The sequence below is a fragment of the Scyliorhinus canicula genome, chromosome 1 (assembly GCF_902713615.1).
Source record: "Scyliorhinus canicula chromosome 1, sScyCan1.1, whole genome shotgun sequence".
Lineage (NCBI taxonomy): Eukaryota > Metazoa > Chordata > Chondrichthyes > Carcharhiniformes > Scyliorhinidae > Scyliorhinus > Scyliorhinus canicula.
In genome coordinates this window covers 86,454,637-86,474,364 of record NC_052146.1, presented here as the reverse complement: position 1 = coordinate 86,474,364, position 19,728 = coordinate 86,454,637, and the positions used below count along the sequence as shown (strand labels likewise).

General features: G+C 47.6%; 1 protein-coding gene across 1 annotated transcript in view; it reads right to left on the bottom strand.

The window, feature by feature from the left end:
* LOC119964798 overlaps positions 1-18,762 on the bottom strand; it is a 69,868-nt gene extending 51,106 nt beyond the window's left edge. The window contains exons 1-3 of the mRNA XM_038794802.1: positions 18,697-18,762; positions 18,373-18,577; positions 7,286-7,574 (exon numbers count right to left, since the gene is read on the bottom strand). Of these exons, the coding sequence (XP_038650730.1) occupies positions 7,286-7,574; positions 18,373-18,577; positions 18,697-18,724 (522 nt within the window). The 5' untranslated portion in view covers positions 18,725-18,762. The remainder of the gene's footprint in view (positions 1-7,285; positions 7,575-18,372; positions 18,578-18,696) is intronic.
* Positions 18,763-19,728: the final 966 nt, after the last annotated feature.

Sequence of the window (19,728 nt, the reverse complement as noted above, 5' to 3'; positions counted from 1 at the left end):
GCAAGTTGACATCAAATCGGGTCCTGCTGCGATTTGGGCATCGGAACCTCTCCTCCGCCCAATCGCCTTTCCTGATTTTACCGTTAGCTAATGGAGAATTCCACCCACTATATATATATATATATATATATACATGTATATGTAGTTAGAATAACATATTATGAATTTGTCTCCTCTTCACTCTATCAGACCTCAGGTGAGATTGTCTAATGCAAAATTCAGAACCTTGGTAGCAGTCTGTGAATTTCAACAACAGTCAAAGAGCAAGCAGAGTCATTTCTACTCTCATCAGAAGGTGAGGTATTGATATTAGGAATATCAACTGTGTAAATGAAGCAGCCATTCCAGAGGATTCAAAGCTCCCATTGAAGGGTTTGGAAAATCTTCACATATCGCATTATGAAAAGACCACAACCGGCTTCAATTCCATCGTTTCAGTGGCTGGTAATCTGCAGACACCGTCACTATGGAAACAGGCTTATTTGAGATTATTCTAAGCTTTTAGTATAGGTGGAATAGTTCTTCTGCTATCTGACATATTAACTGTGCCCTTTAGTCTTTGTTAGACTGCATCAGTAAACACATAATACATTCTCCAAACTAGGCTGCACCATCAAAACAAGTCACCTCTAAGCCTATGGAGAGAAACAGTTAATGTTTCAGCTTGATGACCTTAACTGAAAGGTTAACTCTCTGTTTCCCTCCGCAGATGCTGCCAGACCCGCTGAGTTTCACCAGCACTTTTTGTTCTTATTTCAAATTTTCAGCATCCACGGTATTTTGCTTTTGCACCTCTAACCCTAAATGCTTCGGATGTGCCTAAATAGAAGTTCTAATTTCTTGAGTTGCTGACGCTCTCAGACATTTACTATTGCATATGCCAAATTAACTTAACTTCCTAATTTTTGGATGGCAAGATATTTTGGATTGCAGAAAGAGCAAAGATCTACATCAGAGATTCTGGTATATCCCTACATGTTGCAGCTGCTGTGTGTAATCCAAATATCTCCTCTTGTGTGTCTCTGGATAATGAATGATGATCGTCCAGTTAATTGTCAGAATATTCTCAGCCAAACTTCATTCCACTCTTGTTTAATGTCAATAATTATACACTTTACAGTGATGGTCGCTGAATAATTTTTTTGAATCACTTTCTGTTCTTTTACTAATTATTTTAAACCTGTGTCTCTCATTCCCAATCCTTTCACTTGGGAACTGTTTCTCCCTATCTACTCTGTCCAGGCCCCTCATGATTTTCAATACCTATATCAAATCTCCTCTCAGCCTTCTTTTCTCAAAGAAAAACAGTCCTAACTTCTCCAATCTAGCTTCACTCTCTCCAATGCCTTCTCATCCTCCCTAAGTGAGTGCTTAAGGTCTTGGAATGGACTGCCTGAGAGCTGATGAAGGCAGGATCAATCGAAGCATCCAAAAAAGAATTAGACTATTATCTGAAGATAAGGAAGAATGTACAGGATTACAGGAAGAAGGCAGGATAGAGGTATTAAAGGAATTGCTCAGTAAGAGAGTTGGTGCAGACACGATGGGCCGAATGGCCTCCTTGTGCTGTAACAATTCAGTGATTCCGGTATAAACCATGAATGTAGTTAATCTGTCAGATGCCAAAAGAGCTATTTTGCATATACTAAAAGCTTAAAATAATTTCAAATAAACTTGCTTCCATAGTTACCAGAATAATCAGAGCGACAAATCAAAAAGCAGAATACTGTGGTGATTGGAAATCTGAAATCATGAGAGAAAATGTTGGGCCTTTCATCAGAACCAAATGGTAACTCTGTTCCTCTCTCTCTAGATGCTACCTGACCTGTTGAATGTTTCCAGCATTTTCTGTTTTTTGAGAAATAGGAGACCCTGAGGTGAATATGGATATTAGACTATCGACCCACACAGCCTGGAACTCAACCCACATTTGGTAATTTCCACCTTGTTTACTAAATATTCATAAATTTTACATAAATCCTGGTTTCATTTGCGGTCTTTCAAAAGATGTCGGCATATCAGCAGATCAGCCCACTTCCAGATTAATGGCTATTTGATGAACCCCTTCATTTTCTAGCTGGGAAATTAAATGTTTCCAGTTTCATGGTGTATCGCCTTTTTGTGAAGCTTGGCCTGGCCTGTTTACCATGTGCTACTTCCTCAAACTCCCAACTATGCAGCTGCCGCCACCACTCCCCCTCCCCGCCCCTTAGCCTTGCCCCCACCCCAGAGCCCTGCCTCTTACACCAGAGCTCTACCTCCCACCCCAGAGCTCTGCCTCCAACCTCAGAGCCCTGCTTCCTGTCCCTTAGCCTTGCCCCCACCCCAGAGCCCTACCTCCCACCCCAGAGCCCTACCTCCCACCCCAGAGCTCTGCCTCCAACCTCAGAGCCCTGCTTCCTGTCCCTTAGCCTTGCCCCCACCCCAGAGCCCTACCTCCCACCCAAGAGCCCTTCCTCCCACCCCAGAGCCCTGACTCCCACCCCAGAGCCCTACCTCCCACCCCAGAGCCCTTCCTCCCACCCCAGAGCCCTGACTCCCACCCCAGGGCCCTGCCTCCCATCCCAGAGCCCTGCCTCCCACCCCAAAGCCCTTCCTCCCACCCCAGAGCCCTGACTCCCACCCCAGGGCCCTGCCTCCCACCCCAGAGCCCTGCCACCCACCCCAGAGCCCTACCTCCCACCCCAGAGCCCTGCCTCCCACCCCAAAGCCCTTCCTCCCACCCCAGAGCTCTGCCTCCCACCCCAGAGCCCTGCCTCCCACCCTAGAGACCTGACCCCCACCTCAGAGCCCTGCCTCCCACCCCAGAGCCCTGCCTACCACCCCAGAGCCCTGCCTCCCATCCCAGAGCCCTACCTCCCACCCCAGAGCCCTGACTCCCACCTCAGATCCCTGACTCCCGCCCCAGAGCCCTGCCTCCCGCCCCAGAGCCCTGCCTCCCGCCCCAGAGCCCTGCCTCCCACCCAGAGCCCTGCCTCCTGCCCCTTAGCCTTGCGCCCCACCCCAGAGCCCTGACCCCCACCTCAGAGCCCTGACTCCCGCCCCTGAGCCTTGCCTCCCACCCAGAGCCCTGTTCCCGCCATCGCCCCGGTGCCCTGCTATGCTTTAGACGGGCCAAGTATAATATGTAAATTTGGAAGTGCCCCAGAGCTGAAATTTAGATCCTCCAGATGAAAAGCCAATGTTCAATGCCTCGAGAACTATGGATGAGATTCAGCCTCCGGCATAGATCTAGGCATCCCAGTTAAAAGCAGGAGAGTGTAAAATCGAGACTCGTGCCAGACGTGAATCATTTTGTAATTTACCCGGCCCGCTCCCGTCTACATCAATGGCTCTGAAGTGGAGATGAGTTCCTAGGAGATAAGTTCCTGGGGGGTCACCATCACCAACAGTCTGTCATGGTCCACTCACGTCGATGCAACAGTCAAGAAAGCCCAGTAACGTCTCTACTTCCCACGGAAGCTAAAGAAATTCGGCATGTCTGCATCGACTCTCACAAACTTCTACAGATGTACCATAGAGAGCATCCTATCCAGCTGCATCACAGCTTGGTATGGCAACTGCTCGGTCCAAGATCGCAAGAAACTGCCGAATTTGGTGAACAAGCATCACACAAGCTTGCCATCCTCCCATTGATTCTGTCTACACCTCCCGTTGCCTCAGGAAGACAGCAGCATTGTCAGAGACCCCTCCCACCCAGGCATTGCCCTCTTCTAGACCTTTCCATCAGGCAGAAGGTACAGAAGTCTGAAGACCCGCACATCCAGAAAAAGGAACAACTTCTTCCCCACAGCTACAACACTCCGCAACGACTCCCCCTCGGACTGATCTGTTCCCTGTTAGAACACTATTCACGACGCCCTATTCTGCTCTTGTTTGGTCCTTGTTCCGCACTGTAACCAATCACTATTCGTTGACATACCATTTATCAATGTACTCTGTTGATTATTCTTTTATCTACTATACTACGTACTGTGTACGTTTCCTTGGCTGCAGAAAAATACTTTTCACTGTACTTCGGTACATATGACAATAAAAATCAATCAATCAATCAATGGCAAGTTCCGGATAACGCCCAAAATTGGTGAGAATATCATTAAACCTCATTAACTCTGAATTACATTTATTTCAATCTCATTAGCAAGATTGAAGTCGAATGCAGCAGCCTCCCAGGAATTACCCGAATCCCCAGGGGGAAATTACACACGCGTCGTTTAGTCCTCCTTTTCAAAATGGGAACCTGGTGCAATGGCTGCTAAAGGGAAGTGAGGAGGTGAATAGCCATCTCCATTTTCCTGCATGAAGCTCAATGGCACCAATGTTTGAGGCTGGGGGGTGGCGGGGTGGCGGGGTGGGGGGGGGGGGCGGGAGTGACCCCGGATGGATCGGCCTCATCAGATGGAGATCCTGCAAAACAATGGACATGTGGTCAGTGAGAGGAAAGGATAATTTTGTCTGACATGAAGAACTCACTTAAGGCAGGTCATCTGGGTGAAGGGGCAGTGGACCCTCACATCTGCAGTGCAGGCCAACCTCGCTGTCGGTTCCTGCTCTCTCCTTGGGCAACCCTGTGATTTTGAGGGCCCGTTCCTCATAATGGGTTATTACTCGAATCTCTGGGATTTCTCCCCCTGTCTTGGCCTTTACCCACTTATTATGGATTATCTTTTCTTTGGGGACAAAGAGAGAGCATTGTGAGCCGCGTCCTTGATGAGTGGGGGTTCTATAGCAGGTGGAATGTGTGGGTGCCTCTGCTGGACATGAAAGAGTTGTGCTGGTGGGTGCCAGGGAGATTTGAGGAAGAAGCATGAAGATTGGATGTGGGAAGTGTGTGAGGTGTCAGCAAGTTGATTGGGAGTGGAGGAGGGGGGGTTTGGGGGGTGACAGGCTGAGCTGATGCCAGGGGAGAGGTGGTAACTTACCCTTGCAGCTTGTTGGTCTTTTTCCAACATTGGACAGCGGTCCTCCTTGTCATGCAGTCCGCGCTGATGGCCACTGCCAGGGCATCCCAGGTGGCATTGCTGATCCCCTAGGGGGAAATAAGATGTCTCGCCTCTCATAGACAGCATCAAGAAGCTATGTGAGGGAGCAGGGAGGAGCAGTGGTTAGCACTGCTGCCTCACAGCACCGAGGACACGGGTTCGTTCCCGGCCCCGCGTGACTGTCCATGTGGAGTTTGCACGGGTCTCACCCCCACAACCCAAAAAGATGTGCAGGGTAGGTGAATTGGCCACAGTAAATTGCCCCTTAATCGAAAAAAAAAGAATTGGTTATTTTAAATTTAAAGAAAAAAGGAAAGAAACTCCTTGTGAGGTCGGCATCCTCAAAGAGAGGAGCAGGTCTGCATGCTGCAATGCTTGTGTGTTGACTGGGAGTGAGTGGTGGGGGAGAGTTTCTAAGCAGTTCCCCCTTGTTAGCGGCGAGCAGCTGAGGGCAAATCAGGTGCCAAGGGAGCCGGTAATGTTGAGAATCTTGTGGCGGCTCATTTTTGACACTAAGTGTCGTTGAAGACGGGCCACGATCTCACCAACGCGGGTATCAAAAGCTCATATCAAAGCTCCAAAACCTAGGACTTGGCTCTCCATTCTGCAACTGGATCCTCGATTTTCTGACCAACAGACCACAATCAGTAAGAATGAACAACACCTCCTCCACAATAGTCCTCAATACCGGTGCCCCGCAAGGCTGCGTACTTAGCCCCCTACTCTACTCCCTGTACACACACGACTGCGTTGCAAAATTTGTTTCCTACACCATCTACAAGTTTGCTGGCGATACGACCATAGTGGGACGGATCTCGAATAACGACGAGTCCGAATACAGGAGGGAGATAGAGAACCTAGTGGAGTGGTGCAGCGACAACAATCTCTCCCTCAATGCCAGCAAAACTAAAGAGCTGGTCAATGACTTCAGGAAGCAAAGTACTGTACACACCCCTGTCAGAATCAACAGGGCTGAGGTGGAGATGGTTACCAGTTTCAAATTCCTAGGGGTGCACATCTCCAAAAATCTGTCCTGGTCCACCCACGTCGACGCTACCACCAAGAAAGCACAACAGCGCCTATACTTCCTCAGGAAACGAAGGAAATTCGGCATGTCCACATTAACCCTAACCAACTTTTACAGATGCACCATAGAAAGCATCCTATCGGGCTGCATCACAGCCTGGTATGGCAACTGCTCGGCCCAGGACCACAAGGAACTTCAGAGAGTCGTAAGTACTGCCCAGTCCATCAGACAAACCTGCCTCCCACCCATGGACTCCATCTACACCTCCCGCTGTCTGGGGAAAGCGGGCAGCATAATGAAAGATCCCTCCCACCCGGTTTACTCACTCTTCCAACTTCTTCCACCGGGCAGGAGATACAGAAGTCTGAGATCACGCACGAACAGACTCAAAAACAGCTTCTTCCCCACTGTCACCAGACTCCCAAATGACCCCTTATGGACTGACCTCATTAACACTACACCCTGTATGCTTCATCCAATGCCGGTGCTTATGTAGCTACATTGTATATCTTGTGTTGCCCTATTATGTATTTTATTTTCTTCCCTTTTCTTCCCATGTACTTAATGATCTGTTGAGCTGCTCGCAGAAAAATACTTTTCACTGTACCTCGGTACAAGTGACAATAAACAAATCCAATCCAATCCAATCGCAAAATTCCCTGCCAAATGCACCCAAAACCAGACTTTAACTTTGATGTATCGCACCCTCTACTTCTTCGAAAATTCTATTTGACTAAAATTGACCAAACGTTTAATTTGGCCATCAAATTGCTCAAACCTCAGATGGCATTGTCTCATGCAAATTTAAAAATGTATTTTCAAAGTTCCCCTGTGCTTTAGTTGGTGACTGCAGTGTCATTCGGGGAACTGGAAGGTTTCTGTCCCGAAGCCCGTCTGTTCTAAATTAGCTAGTCTTGGCTGGAGCAGTAATAGGTGTGGTACAGTTGACATGAGCTGTTACAGGGGAAAGTAAATCACTCCACATCCTGTTGCTGTTCATTACCCGGAATCCATTGTTGGAAAGTGTAGACGTTAGACAAGTGTAGGATGAAGTTTGGTTGAGACAATGCTGACCGTTAATTGGCCCATCCCCATTCATTATCCAGGGTCACACAAGAAGAGTGGACATTGGGATTACAGACAGCAGCTGCCACGTATGGGAGTATATCAGAGTTTGACATCAACTGCAGAAGAGCAAATAAGAAAACTGAACTGGATGAACAGTTTTAATTTGTATTTAAACTTAAATTAGGAAACAAATTGATTGGCTGACTACCTTCAAGATGTCTGGGATGTTTGTATCGAGCAAGTGGTTTTGGAGTCTTTTTGGAAGGTTTTCAGAGTTTGCAGCTACTGACGTGATTCCTAAAGCATCCTTTAAGTTTCGGATGATCTTGCCTTTGTAGAATGCGGAAATGCTGGTATCCTCCTGTACATACTGGTCAATTATCCAGTCAATCATTTCACAGTCATCCTCCCAATCATAGGGAAGAATCAAGGAGCTTTCCTTGATCCAAGCTCTACCAGTCTGGCTCTCTGGAATTGCATTATTCCAAGCAAAGAGACTAAAAAAGGGAATATAATCATGATAAATAAATAGGTTATTAAAAAAAATGTCATGCACAAGTAGAAATAATTTGGAAAACCTTAATCCAGTTCCCAGCAGAATAAATCCACTTCGGAAAATTATCAAAGTAACCATTAGGGTAGGAGGCAGATCAGGAACCTCTGCTTTTCTTTTTAATAAATATTTGCTTTAGGTTTTCTGTGAGACTGAAATCTCCTGAGGAAAGTGAAGGAGGTGTACCTTGACCCCAAATATTGAATTGAGACAATCTGTTTGAACCTCTGTTGTCTTTCCCCCTCTCAGAGTGGGAATGATGACTGACGCTAACAAATTATGTTTCCTTTTCCGACTGTGCCCTCCATCTGCTTTTTTGTACCAAAAATATTTCAGCTAGTTCAAGTGGCCACGTCACTAATCACAACTTGTTTGTTCTTCGGCGACCTTGCTCTCAGTTTGTTTTTGTATCCAGGATACCACATACTTGATCAAGTGTGTTGCTATAATGTCATAATGAAATAGAGGCAATAAGCAGTGAGGAGGGAAATTCCTGGCAATATCCTATAAAATAGATCTGAGAGATTTAGAAACTGATTGAAAAATGAAATGCTTTAAGACTGGAAGAAACCTGATGAAAGAAAAATAAATACACTATCAAGTTTCAAGGCGTTGCAAAATTCTTTACAACTGATGGATTACTTTCTCAAATTAAGTGTCACGATCCCAGTTGATGTTATAGCTGGACGGGAAGGGCTCAGAATGCAACCCTGGCTCAAAAGATTGGGGGCGCAATTCTCCCCCCCCCCCCCCCCCCAACGGCGGGTGGGAGAATCGCGGGGGCGCCGGGTGAGTCTCGCCACGCCGCCCCGGCACCCGCACGTGATTCTCCCACCCCCACCCCCCCCAAACCGGCGCGCCGAGATTTACGGCTGGCTGCTCGGAGAATCGCCGCTCGCCACTTGTAACGGGCGAGCGGCGATTCTCCGGCCCGGATGGGCCGAGCGGCCTGCCCAATACGACGTATTCATTTAAAAATGGGGTCCCAATCTCTTCCTGCACTGAGGAGCCCTGCTCGCCAGAGATCCCCAGGCAGGAATGAATGTTGAGTGCGGCCTCAGGACTGCGTTCCCCGCTGGGCACGATGAAAGAACAGAACACTGTTAGATAGCGGGGTCATTCCCGGCACTACAAATGCCGGGAACAACCTCACTAATCCCACCCAGAATAGACTCTGTTTTTTTTTGTTAGAGTACGCCCCAAGTGTGGGTGAATATCGGTCAGGATCTCACCAAAAAGCCGACGGGAAACAACCCGTCATTCCCGCCCAAAATGGAACTAGAAATGTTTTGGTTGAATCGCGCCCAATATTTACACTTCACGCCGTAGCTCCCTCTATCACAATAGAATCCCAGTTGGGACTGAAATCAATCCCCACACATACAAACATCTTTGTCCAGCATGAATCAAACTACTGGTCCCTTCCAGGCACAGAAACATTCGAGTCATAGTCATAGAGAAACATTAAATCATTCCACCTAAAATTATACCTTATTTCTAACCTTTACCAATACAGATGTAAAGAAGATCCCACAAACAAGAAATAGTCAGCTTTTGGTGTTGATAAATATGTAAATGGCTTTGTTACATATATATGGAGAGGCAGTGGTGTAGTGTTATTGTCACTGGATGAGTAATCCAGAGACCTAGAGTACAGGTTCCAGGTTCAAATCCTGTCACTGCAGATGGTGAAATTTGAATTCAATAAAAATCTGGAATTAAAAGTCTAATGATAACCATGAAACCATTGTCGTAAAAGCCCATCTGGTTCACTAATGTCCTTTCGGGAAGGTAATCTGACCTATATGTGACTCCAGACACACAGCATTGTGGTTGACTCTTAACTGTCCCTCAATGGTAGTTAGGGGTGGGCAATAAATGCTACAACAGGAAACATGTGGGATTGCTGGCTTCTATTCCGCTGTCCCCGCCATCAGCTCCCTCGCTCCGGCATCATATTTGAAGTGCAGCTGTGCACAGCCTTCTCAATGTTGGCGCCCAGGATGGCTCCACTTAAAAACATGGATCCAAAAACCTAAGGAGACAGCAGCCACCAAATTCAGTGACGTCTCATATTACCTGGACGCAATTGAGGCCCTCCACAATATCCTCTATCTTCCTCTACCTGAGGAAGGAGCAGTGTTCCGAAAGCTCGTGTTTGAAACAAACCTGTTGGACTTTAACCTGGTGTTGTAAGACTTCTGTGCTCTGTCTTTATGTAGGGGACAAGCTCGTACATAATCACAGGGCGAGGTCCCAGACCGGAGGTGAAGTACCGGAAATCAAGGTCCTCTCTCAGTTTGAAAACCAACCATAAAGCTGGCCAGAGAGGAAATTGACCGTGCCTCCGTCGATGGTGGGGTAGGTGCCGCAAACCCAAGTGAGGATCCTGCCCCAGTTCGTCCCTCAAACAACCACACTGTGAGTGCGTTTTCCTCTTCTAGAGTCACTTATCGTGTACTACTTACCTCTCCTTTCTTTCATCGGCACCTCTGGAAAGCTCCTGAGGGCATCCACAAACCAGACCCTCAGCTCCATCCCCGATGACACCTCGGATGAGGAACCAGGGGATGCCACAGCAGAAGATGAATCATAGTGATAGGATGGCAGCTGCCATGGTGACCTTGATCCATGGCATCATTCCTGCAGCGGTGTAGGAGCTGCTCTCCATTGCAACAACCTTTGGTAGCATTCATCATTGGCCATGCAAGAGGGGATGTGGTACCTCGGGAGCCTGGGGCACCCATAGCGAGGGGAACCAGCAGCTGGACACCCCAGGGTCATTCACCCAGGTGACTCCAGGACTTCCTGGCGGATCCATCACCTCCAACTCCACAGGCCTAGGAGGGTGCACCTGCCACACAGTCAGATCCCCAAGGCAGGCTAGGGTCTTCCAACTCTCAGCCCATCAGAGGCCACCCGCCAAGGTCATCGCAGTCAACAGGGTATAGCAGTCAGTAGGCTGCCTCCACCTCCATGTTGGGTGTCGGGGAAGAACCAAGACATGGCGGTAGGGTTAGGAAAATTACAAAGATTCAGGAGCACAGTGGGGACTTGGGTATTCACAGTGTGTATATTGTGTACATAAATATAATTAGAATCGCACCCATTTCACATCTCCTTGTGTTTGCCTCCTTTCATCATGAACTATGTTGCTGTCAATCAGGTCCCCTCCTCACTTGACATGGATGTCACCACCATGGCTCTCTCGTCACTGTCATGTGTTTCCCTATCACCACAGTGTGTGGCCCTTTTCTGATCATTCTCAACATCAGTGATTTCTCAATCTTAATGTTAAATTTGTTTGTGGAATGAAACTCGTTCACAGGATTTGCAGGATCATGTTCTGTTTATTCTCCGTTGTGTGTTTGAGACAGAAATGTTCTCCTATCTTGTCTGTGTCCGTGAAAGGTGAGGGTGCCGTGTACAAAGAGCGATGTGTTTACACAGGGAGAAGGGAAATATCAGGTGCAGCTCCACATGCCCACTGTCTCTCGGCAGCGTTTTCAGGCTATGAGCTCATACTCAGAGCTTGTGTGCACTGCTGTCAGCCAACCGCTTTTCACTTTCAGAGTATACATCTGCTAAGCTCACCAACAAATGGGGGCACTTTGCCAACTCAAGGTGATGAAGCTCTGATGCATTATTGTCCTGGCGCTCAAATGTCCAACTTGAGTGTCTCTCACCCGGTAGCTGTGTCTATTGTGGGGACAAGGCTCTCGTCACAAAACAGGATGCAGCGATGCGCACCCCCTCACCTGAGCTCTCGCCGAGGTTACTGATACTAATTCCAAATGGTGATGTCTGGCAGCAATAGAGGCTTTGAGCATGCTCTGGAAGTCCACACCATTACTTTAGACAACGTTGAGGGGATCAATGGGAGAGGAGTGAGAATGTCCTGAGGTTGAAGTGTGCTCTTTATTAGCAGTAACCGTGCCCTTCAGGGCTTCAGGGTGCCTGAGCATTTTGAACGTTACAAGAGCCAAGGTTGGCCTGAGGGCACAATGTCTGTGTTAAAGTGGAGGCATTTTAATATCTGACGGGCAAGTGTTTGGCGTTGTCATGCTCTGGTGGTCCATATCCATACTAATCTGTGGATACCTAATTGAGAGTGCCGGATATCAGCGATTTGGAAGAATCGAGGTGACTGAGTCATCTCGAACTGGATTCAGAACAGCGGAACATCATCGGTTGCCTTGAACCAAATGTGAATTATCTGATTCATCATCGATGTTACATTGATCTGACCCAGCGACAGTGAAGGAACAACGATATGTTTCCAAATCAGGATAGTGAGTGACTTGGAGGGAAATCTCCAGGTGGTGGGGTTCCCAGGTATCTTCTGCTCCTGTCCTTCTGGATGGCAGTGGTCGTGGTTTTGGAAGGTGCTGCCTAAGGTACCTTGGTGAGTTACTGCAATGCATTTTATGGACGGTATGCATGGCTGCCATTGTGCGTTGGTAGTGTATGGTGTGCATGTTTGATCTACGGATGCCAATCAAGCTGGGCTGTTTTGTCCCAGATCGTGTTGAGTGTTGTTGGAGCTACACTCATCCAGGCAAGCGGAGAGGATTCCATTACACTCCTGACTTCTACCTTGTAGGTGATGGACAGGCTTTGAGGAATTAGGAGGTGAGTTAGTCACAGCAGGATTCCTAGCCTCTGACCTGCTCTTGTTACCACAGTATTTATAATGGCTAGTCCAGTTTAGTTTCTGGTCAATGGTAACCACCAAGATTTTGATAGTGGAGGAGTCAGCGATGGTAATGCCATTGAATGTAAAGGGGCATTGGTTTGTTTTATTAAGTCACAGAGAGTTCACACGAGTTGTATCAAAGAAATGTAGGTTTATTTACAAGACTATAATACACAGCTCGGACTTGACGGTCAGTGCCAACTTTACATGAATATAGATTGAGTTTCCGCCATCCCCTTAATGAGGGAGCTCGTACTCTGGAAGGGACATGGGGAAGACAATTATTACCACCCCGTAAGTCCTGTGCGGCGGGGTATGACTGGTGGATTCTCTCTTATTGGAGATGGTCATTGCCTGCCACTCATGTGGCATGAATGTTACTTGCCACTTGTCAGCCCAAGCTTGGATATTGTCTAGGCCTAGCTGCATTTGGACATGGACTCCTTCAGTATCTGAGGAATCACGAATGGTGCTGAGCATTGTAGAATTATCAGTGAACATCGCCACTTCTGACCTTATAATGGAAGGAAGGCCATTGATGAAGACGGCTGGGTCAAGGAAAATACCCTGATGTACTGCTGCAGTGATGTCCCAGGACTGAGATGACTGACCGCCAACAACCACAGCCATCTTCCTTTGTGTCAGGTATGACTCCAACCTGTGGAGAGTTTTCCCCCTCATTCCCATTGACTTTAGTTTTGATAGGGCTCCTTGATGCCATACTTGGACAAATGCTGCCTTGATGACAAGGGCAGTCAGTCTCATCTCACCTCTGGAGTTCAGCTCCTTTGTCCATGTTTGAACCAAGGTTCTAATGAGGTCAGGAGCTGAGTGACCCTGACAGAACCCAAACTGAGCGTCAGTCAGCAGGTTATTGCTGAGTTCCGCGAGGGTCACTCAGTCTGGGCCCTCTCCCGCCGATTGTGGGAGAACGTTTCCTTCGGAGACAAAGAGAGCATCATTAGCCACACATGTGGTTCACAGTTGTGGGGGTGGGGGGGGGGGGGTGTGGTGAAGGGAGGGTTTGAATGGGGTGTTTGAAGGGGTGGGTGGAGGGAAGGTTGAGGGCGAGGCGGGTGGAGGGAGGGTTTGGTGTCGCTTGGGGGGTTGTGGGGTGGATGATCCCTTAGAGGGGTGGGGAGCGTTGGTGTCTGCTCACTCATGCTGCCCAGTGTAGGTCTTGACCTTCTTCCGACTACTGACGAGAATAGACACTCCTGACCCCTTAGCCCGTACCAACTGGGAAGCCTGCAGTCTCAGGACAGAAGAAGAGGCCATTGTTCCCTGATCCAGTGGGTTCCCTTATCGAAGATAAGTATTGGCTTATAGTGGTAGGAATAGTTTAGTCCACTAGCATTAGTTGCATGAGTATCGATTTACTGTGTAAATAATAAATGTGTTTGATTGAACCTTACTAACTGGTGTATTGAGTCATTGATCTGAACTTGAACTTGAACCTCGTGGCGGTATCATAAGGATACCTGTCGACTCTAGAGCTAAGGAATAAAACAGAGCCAATTGAGAGTTAAGCACACTCACCAGAACGAGCAACAGTACACTTGCTCCACGCCAAACCCCAGTATGCCTATGTGGAGTTCCCCGACGGCCGCCAAGATACTGTCTCCCTCAGGGACCTGGCTCCCTCAGGTTCCACTCCAACACACTCCCCACCCACGCGCCACCCTCCCCTCCCCCGGCGCTCCCAACATTAACCCCACCAGGTCCATCCCTCCTTCCCCTGCCCACGAAAGAGAACGAGGAAGATTTTGGCACGCTCCCAGGGTCATCCGACTACTGACCAGCACCAACACCGCCAGCACCGACGTCGGCGACACCAGCACCGCCAGCACGGACATCGCCACCACAGTTACGTCGCTCCCAGCGAACCATCAAAGCACCGGATTGACTTAACCTCTGTCTGTGTGGAGTCTGCACTTTTTCCCCGTGTCTGCATGGGTTTCCTCCAGGTGCTCCAGTTTCCTCCCACAAGTCCTGAAAGACGTGCTTGTTAGCTGAATTGAGCATTTGAATTCTCCCTCTATGTATCCGAACAGGCACCAGAGTGTGGCGACTAGGAGCTTTTCACAGTACACAGTACCATCATAGCAGTGTTATTGCAAGCCTGTCAACTTGCGACACTCATAAAAAAAATTACAAAATATATATATAAATTGTATGTGGGTAATATAAGGGTTAATTGTGTTTATAAATATTGTTGAATTTTGAACTTGTGTTTGTGGTTTGTTTCATAGAATCACAGAATTTACAGTGCAGAAGGAGGCCATTCGGCCCAGAACGAGCAACATTTAGTGGCGACTCCGCCAGGACTCGACTAGAAGTGGCACCCCTACTCCGAGAGAACCCAGCAATTTGAATCAGAAATCCAATTGGGAAAAAGGAAAAATCCACAAGTGTTCAAGTAGTTCACATCAATCCTCACAATTCAGAAGTGTGTTTTTGCATGCGTAACTAACAGGGTTATAAGGTAAAACCGAGAGATTTGTTGCGAAAAACTGTCGGGAGTTTATACATCGGAAATTCGCGAAAGCCGTACCCGTATTTATAGCACCGCCTTTGTACCCCTCATTCTAAATTTAAGAGAGAGCATTGAGATAGGAGAGATGGCCATGCAGGCAATGGAACGCCTCATGCACTCCCAGGAATTCGTGATCGCAGCGACCAGCAGCAGAGTAGGACAGTGTCCCGTTTGGGAACTGGAGATCAGAAAATACCTCAAAGGGAAAGGATGGCCCCTTTGGAGCGAATTCTGTTCGAATGAGGAAACAGGTCCCGGGAGTATAGGACATATTTGGTGGGAGAACCTGTGTGAGATACATAAAAAGAGTTTGAGTAAAGCACGTAAGCCGATGGTAATCGTGTCCTGTTTGGCACAATTGCGAGGCACAGAGGAGGTCGTCAGGAAGCTCCGCGCAGATTTAGAGGAAAGGAATAGAATGAGTAAAGTGGACGTCAGTGATGTCGAAAGAGAGAATATAGAGTTAAGAAGGAGGCTTGCAGCAAAAGATGTAGAGGTGGATGATGCCAAGAGGGCACACCAGTCTTGTCTGGCGCACTTAAGCAGCTCCCAAACACAACATGAAAAGGCCTATCAGGATATGCAGCGCGCAGTCTTGATAAGAGAGGAAACCAAGAAGCAGGTAGAGGCATTGCAGAAGCAATGCAGCAACCTGAAGGCAGCTTTAAGAGCACTCCATGCTGCCACCACTGAGCAAAGGCAAAGCTCAGTGGACCACGCTAAATGCCGAAAGCAGATTGCGGAACTACAATCTCTGCTTTCTGTTCAAAATGGGTTCCAAACCACATTTGGGACACAATTAGATGAAGAAAATGGCCCAGATTGGCAGGAATTGAACGAGACAGCACAGCGATATGTTCAGGGAACATGTGCGCCAGAAACGCAGCAGAAGAGGAAAGCATCCCAACCCCCCACAGAACAGATAGCACCCGCACCCATGAATCCAGTCACCACCCAACGCAAAGCATCCGCAGACGGCGCACCAAATTTCACTTACACCACCCCCTTAACCGTGACCCAATTACGGGACGTGTGTGCCAAAATCACACCGTTCCTCCCCACCGCAGACCCCCACCAATTCTTCACGAGAGTAAAGCAACAGGCGACCATGTACGGCCTGGGTGAGCGTGAGCAGGTGAAGCTCACTGTTTTATGTCTAGACCCCTCAGTAGTAGCAGCCCTTCCAGACCCACAGAACGTTGGAGGAGGCACCCTAGAAGAGATGCATACATCGATTCTCGATGCGATCGGATACAACAGAGGTGACCCCGTAGAAGGCCTAAACAAGTGTCGGCAAAAGAAGACCGAGCACCCCACAGCATTTGTAGGAAGGCTGTGGATACATTTCACGGCAGTATTTGGGAACTTTAACTCCAGACAACATGGCTAAATGGACCCGCACCCTTATCTCCCATGCCACAGAGGCAGGACAGAAAGCGTGCGCGAATTATGAACCATCGGAAGACGCACATAATGAGAAATGGGTGCTAAAAAGGTTGTCCCGCGCTTGGGAGCAATCTGTACAGAGTAAGCCCACAGTTAGGAAACCCGAAGATCAGCAGGCAGAGGCTGACATTCAGTCAGTGAGAGCGCACCAAAACCCCGCCTGGGTGAATGAAGGAAAGAACACACCCCCACACAGCTTCTATTAGACTGACGACTGAAGGACGTCATAGAATTTACAGTGCAGAAGGAGGCCATTGGGCCCATTGAGACTGCACCGGCCCTTGGAAAGAACACCCTACCTAAGCCCACACCTCCACCCTATCCCCGTAACCCCACCTAACCTTTCTGGACACTAAGGGCAATTTAGCATGGATAATTCACCTAACCTGCACTTCTTTGGACTGTGGGAGGAAACCGGAGCACCCGGAGGAAACCCATATAGACACGGGGAGAACATGCAGACTCCACACGGACAGTGACCCAAGCCAGGAATCGAACATGGGACCATGGAGCTGTGAAGCAACTTTGCAAACCACTGTGCTACCGTGCCACCCATAAATAAAGACACCCTAGGTAAATAAGTAAACTGGTCGAAAGTGAGAATGTGAAGCAAGGGTTAATGAAATGAAATGAAATGAAAATCACTTATTGTCACGAGTAGGCTTCAATGAAGTTACTGTGAAAAGCCCCTAGTCGCCACATTCCGGCGCCTGTCCGGGGAGGCTGGTACGGGAATCGAACCGTGCTGCTGGCCTGCTTGGTCTGCTTTAAAAGCCAGCGATTTAGCCTGGTGAGCTAAACCAGCCCCTTTGTTAATAGCTAGAACAATCCAGAATTAATGGGACACATTAGTGGAAAGTTACTAATAAGGGAGTTATTATTTAATTCGTGAGCCGACTCATGACAGTAAGCCAAATAGCCTTGAGAAACAAGGAAGATGGCTGGATGACGGAATATGAAATGTGGGAGCCATTGATACTGTGGCTGAACACCTGTTGTTTTGCTAAAATTGCTATATACTTATGTGCCAATAGATAACCTCAATGTCTGTAAAATCATGTATTGAAAATATGGCAATTACAAGTTAATCATGTATTAGATCTTTGGTAAAAACAAGCTATATTTTGTAATGGGGGCAAGCTCAAGTGAATATAAGGGACAGCCCCTTAAAAAAAACATACAAAGACAGAATGTTTTGAGCAAAACTTGGGCACACTCAGAGGTGTTTCTTTGGAATACCTAGAGGGCTGCCCCGATCGCAATAAAGAATATTCTAAAGTACGAACGTGTTCGAGACCGTCTCTTCCGGACTGAGAGACAAGTGAATTAGAGACACATTCACATAAGTACCTGAGGTTTTACAGGTACAACACTGCCCATTCACCATATTGGATGCCCGGGAGCCTATTTGTCAACTGGAAATTGGCTTTTATGTCATCAAATTGTTTGGTCAAAAGATCTTTCCTTCTCAGCGACAATTGAAGAAGAACTAAACTGACATTGGTTAAAGATCTTGAAGTAATGATATCACTGAAATGTTATTGTGATAAAAAAAAAAGGAATACTTGCATTTATTTAGTGCCTGTCATGGCCACCAGATGTCTCAAAGCACAATACAGTCAATGAAATACTTTCTGAAGTGCAATCACTGGTGTGTTGGAAATGGGGCAGCCAATTTGTGCACAGGGAGATCCCACAATCAGCAATATCACAATGACCAGATGATACGTTTTTCTTCAAAATAGTGCCGTGGCATTTTTACATCCACCCGAGCAGGCAGATAGGGCCTTAGTTTAAGGTCTCATCTGAAACTCGGCACCTCTAACAATGCAGCGTTCCCTCAGTACTGCACTGGAGTGTCAGCTTTGTTTTTTGTGCTCAAAAGTGGGACTTCAACCTGGAACCTCAGAGGCAAACGTGACACCATGATGACTGAGATGTTATATGATGATGTCACCATGGGAACAGTTTGGTGCAACCAGGAAATTGATTTGCACTTGGGAAGCAAATGATTGGATTTTTAAGATTCTGTTTATATTTTTATATAATTAACTTATGACCAACCTCGTTTCTTGAAGGTGCTTTGAGGAAACATCATTTATCCTGGAGTCAAAGTAGTGTTCGTCTGATTTCTCTTTGGCACACCGATTACTTTGACTGCCTCTGTCTCCACAACACTCATCTTCCTGCTTACTCTTTCTACGACCGCAGTTGTAACATCTGATGTGGTGTACTTTACAATGCCCGTTATCAGACTGAAGCTCACAATCTATGCAGAAATGGGAAAAAAATGTCATTCGGATCCACAACACGCAGAAAGTATACTGTCTCCTGATGGCGCAAAGCAACAAATACAAACTAGAAGGTCTCAGCCTCGATATCCATTACCTGTTGAGTTCAAGCTTGTGATTGCCATTCATTAACTCTTGGAACGCTGGGTGAGGACAGATTCAGGTTCAACTCTGATGCTCTGCACAGTCAAACTGTCTTCAAACTTAGTTGACGAGTGGCTACATTAAAGTACCAATGTTGGCTCGAAAGCAATGTTTTCTGGTCTCTTGCATTCCAATCTGCCTCTGCCTCACTGAAACAATGCGTGTCGAGAGGTTGTTTGCAGGAACCAGACAGCAGCTATACAGAGATGATTCATTGCTACAGCTCCCACAGTAATTTATTCCACTGGGCTTCAAATCAACTTGTTCTCTCCTCTTCAATATGACTCAGGCAGACAGTTGTTGGCCAGGCCCTTTTGGTAGCTGCAGTGAACAGTGCAGTGAAACACTTACCAGTATCGTAAAGAGCAGAGGTACAACTGGGAGTCTGTCCTGCACTAAATAGGTTCCACCACAGGAAGGTGTATTGGGAACAAGATGGCGTCAGATTAGTGAGTGAAAGTCTGGTTCAAATACACCTCTGGTGAATTTCCAACCCTTGAGACCAATAATGCTCACACTCACACATCCACACAAGGCCCCAATCTAATCCTCCCAGTCATCCCAACACCTCACCCCAATCTAACCCTCCCAATCATCCAGTCATCCCAACACCTCACCTCAATCTATCCCTCCCACTACTGGCTCCCCAATTTAAAAAAAAATAATTTAGAATGCCCAATTAATTTTATCCAATTAAGGGGCAATTTTAGCATGGCTAATCCACCTAGCCTGCACATCTTTGGGTTGTGGGGGCGAAACCCACGCAAACACAGGGAGAATCAGCAAACTCCACATGGACAGTGACCCAGAGGCGGGATCGAACCTGGGACCCCAGCGCCGTGAGGCTGCAGGGCTAACCACTGGGCCACCGTGCTGCCCTTCCCCAATCTAATCATAACATCACTGCCCCCCCAATCTTAACCTCCCACCATCGCCCCCTCCAATAAAAACCTCTCACCATCGCCTCCCCCAATCTAATCCTCCC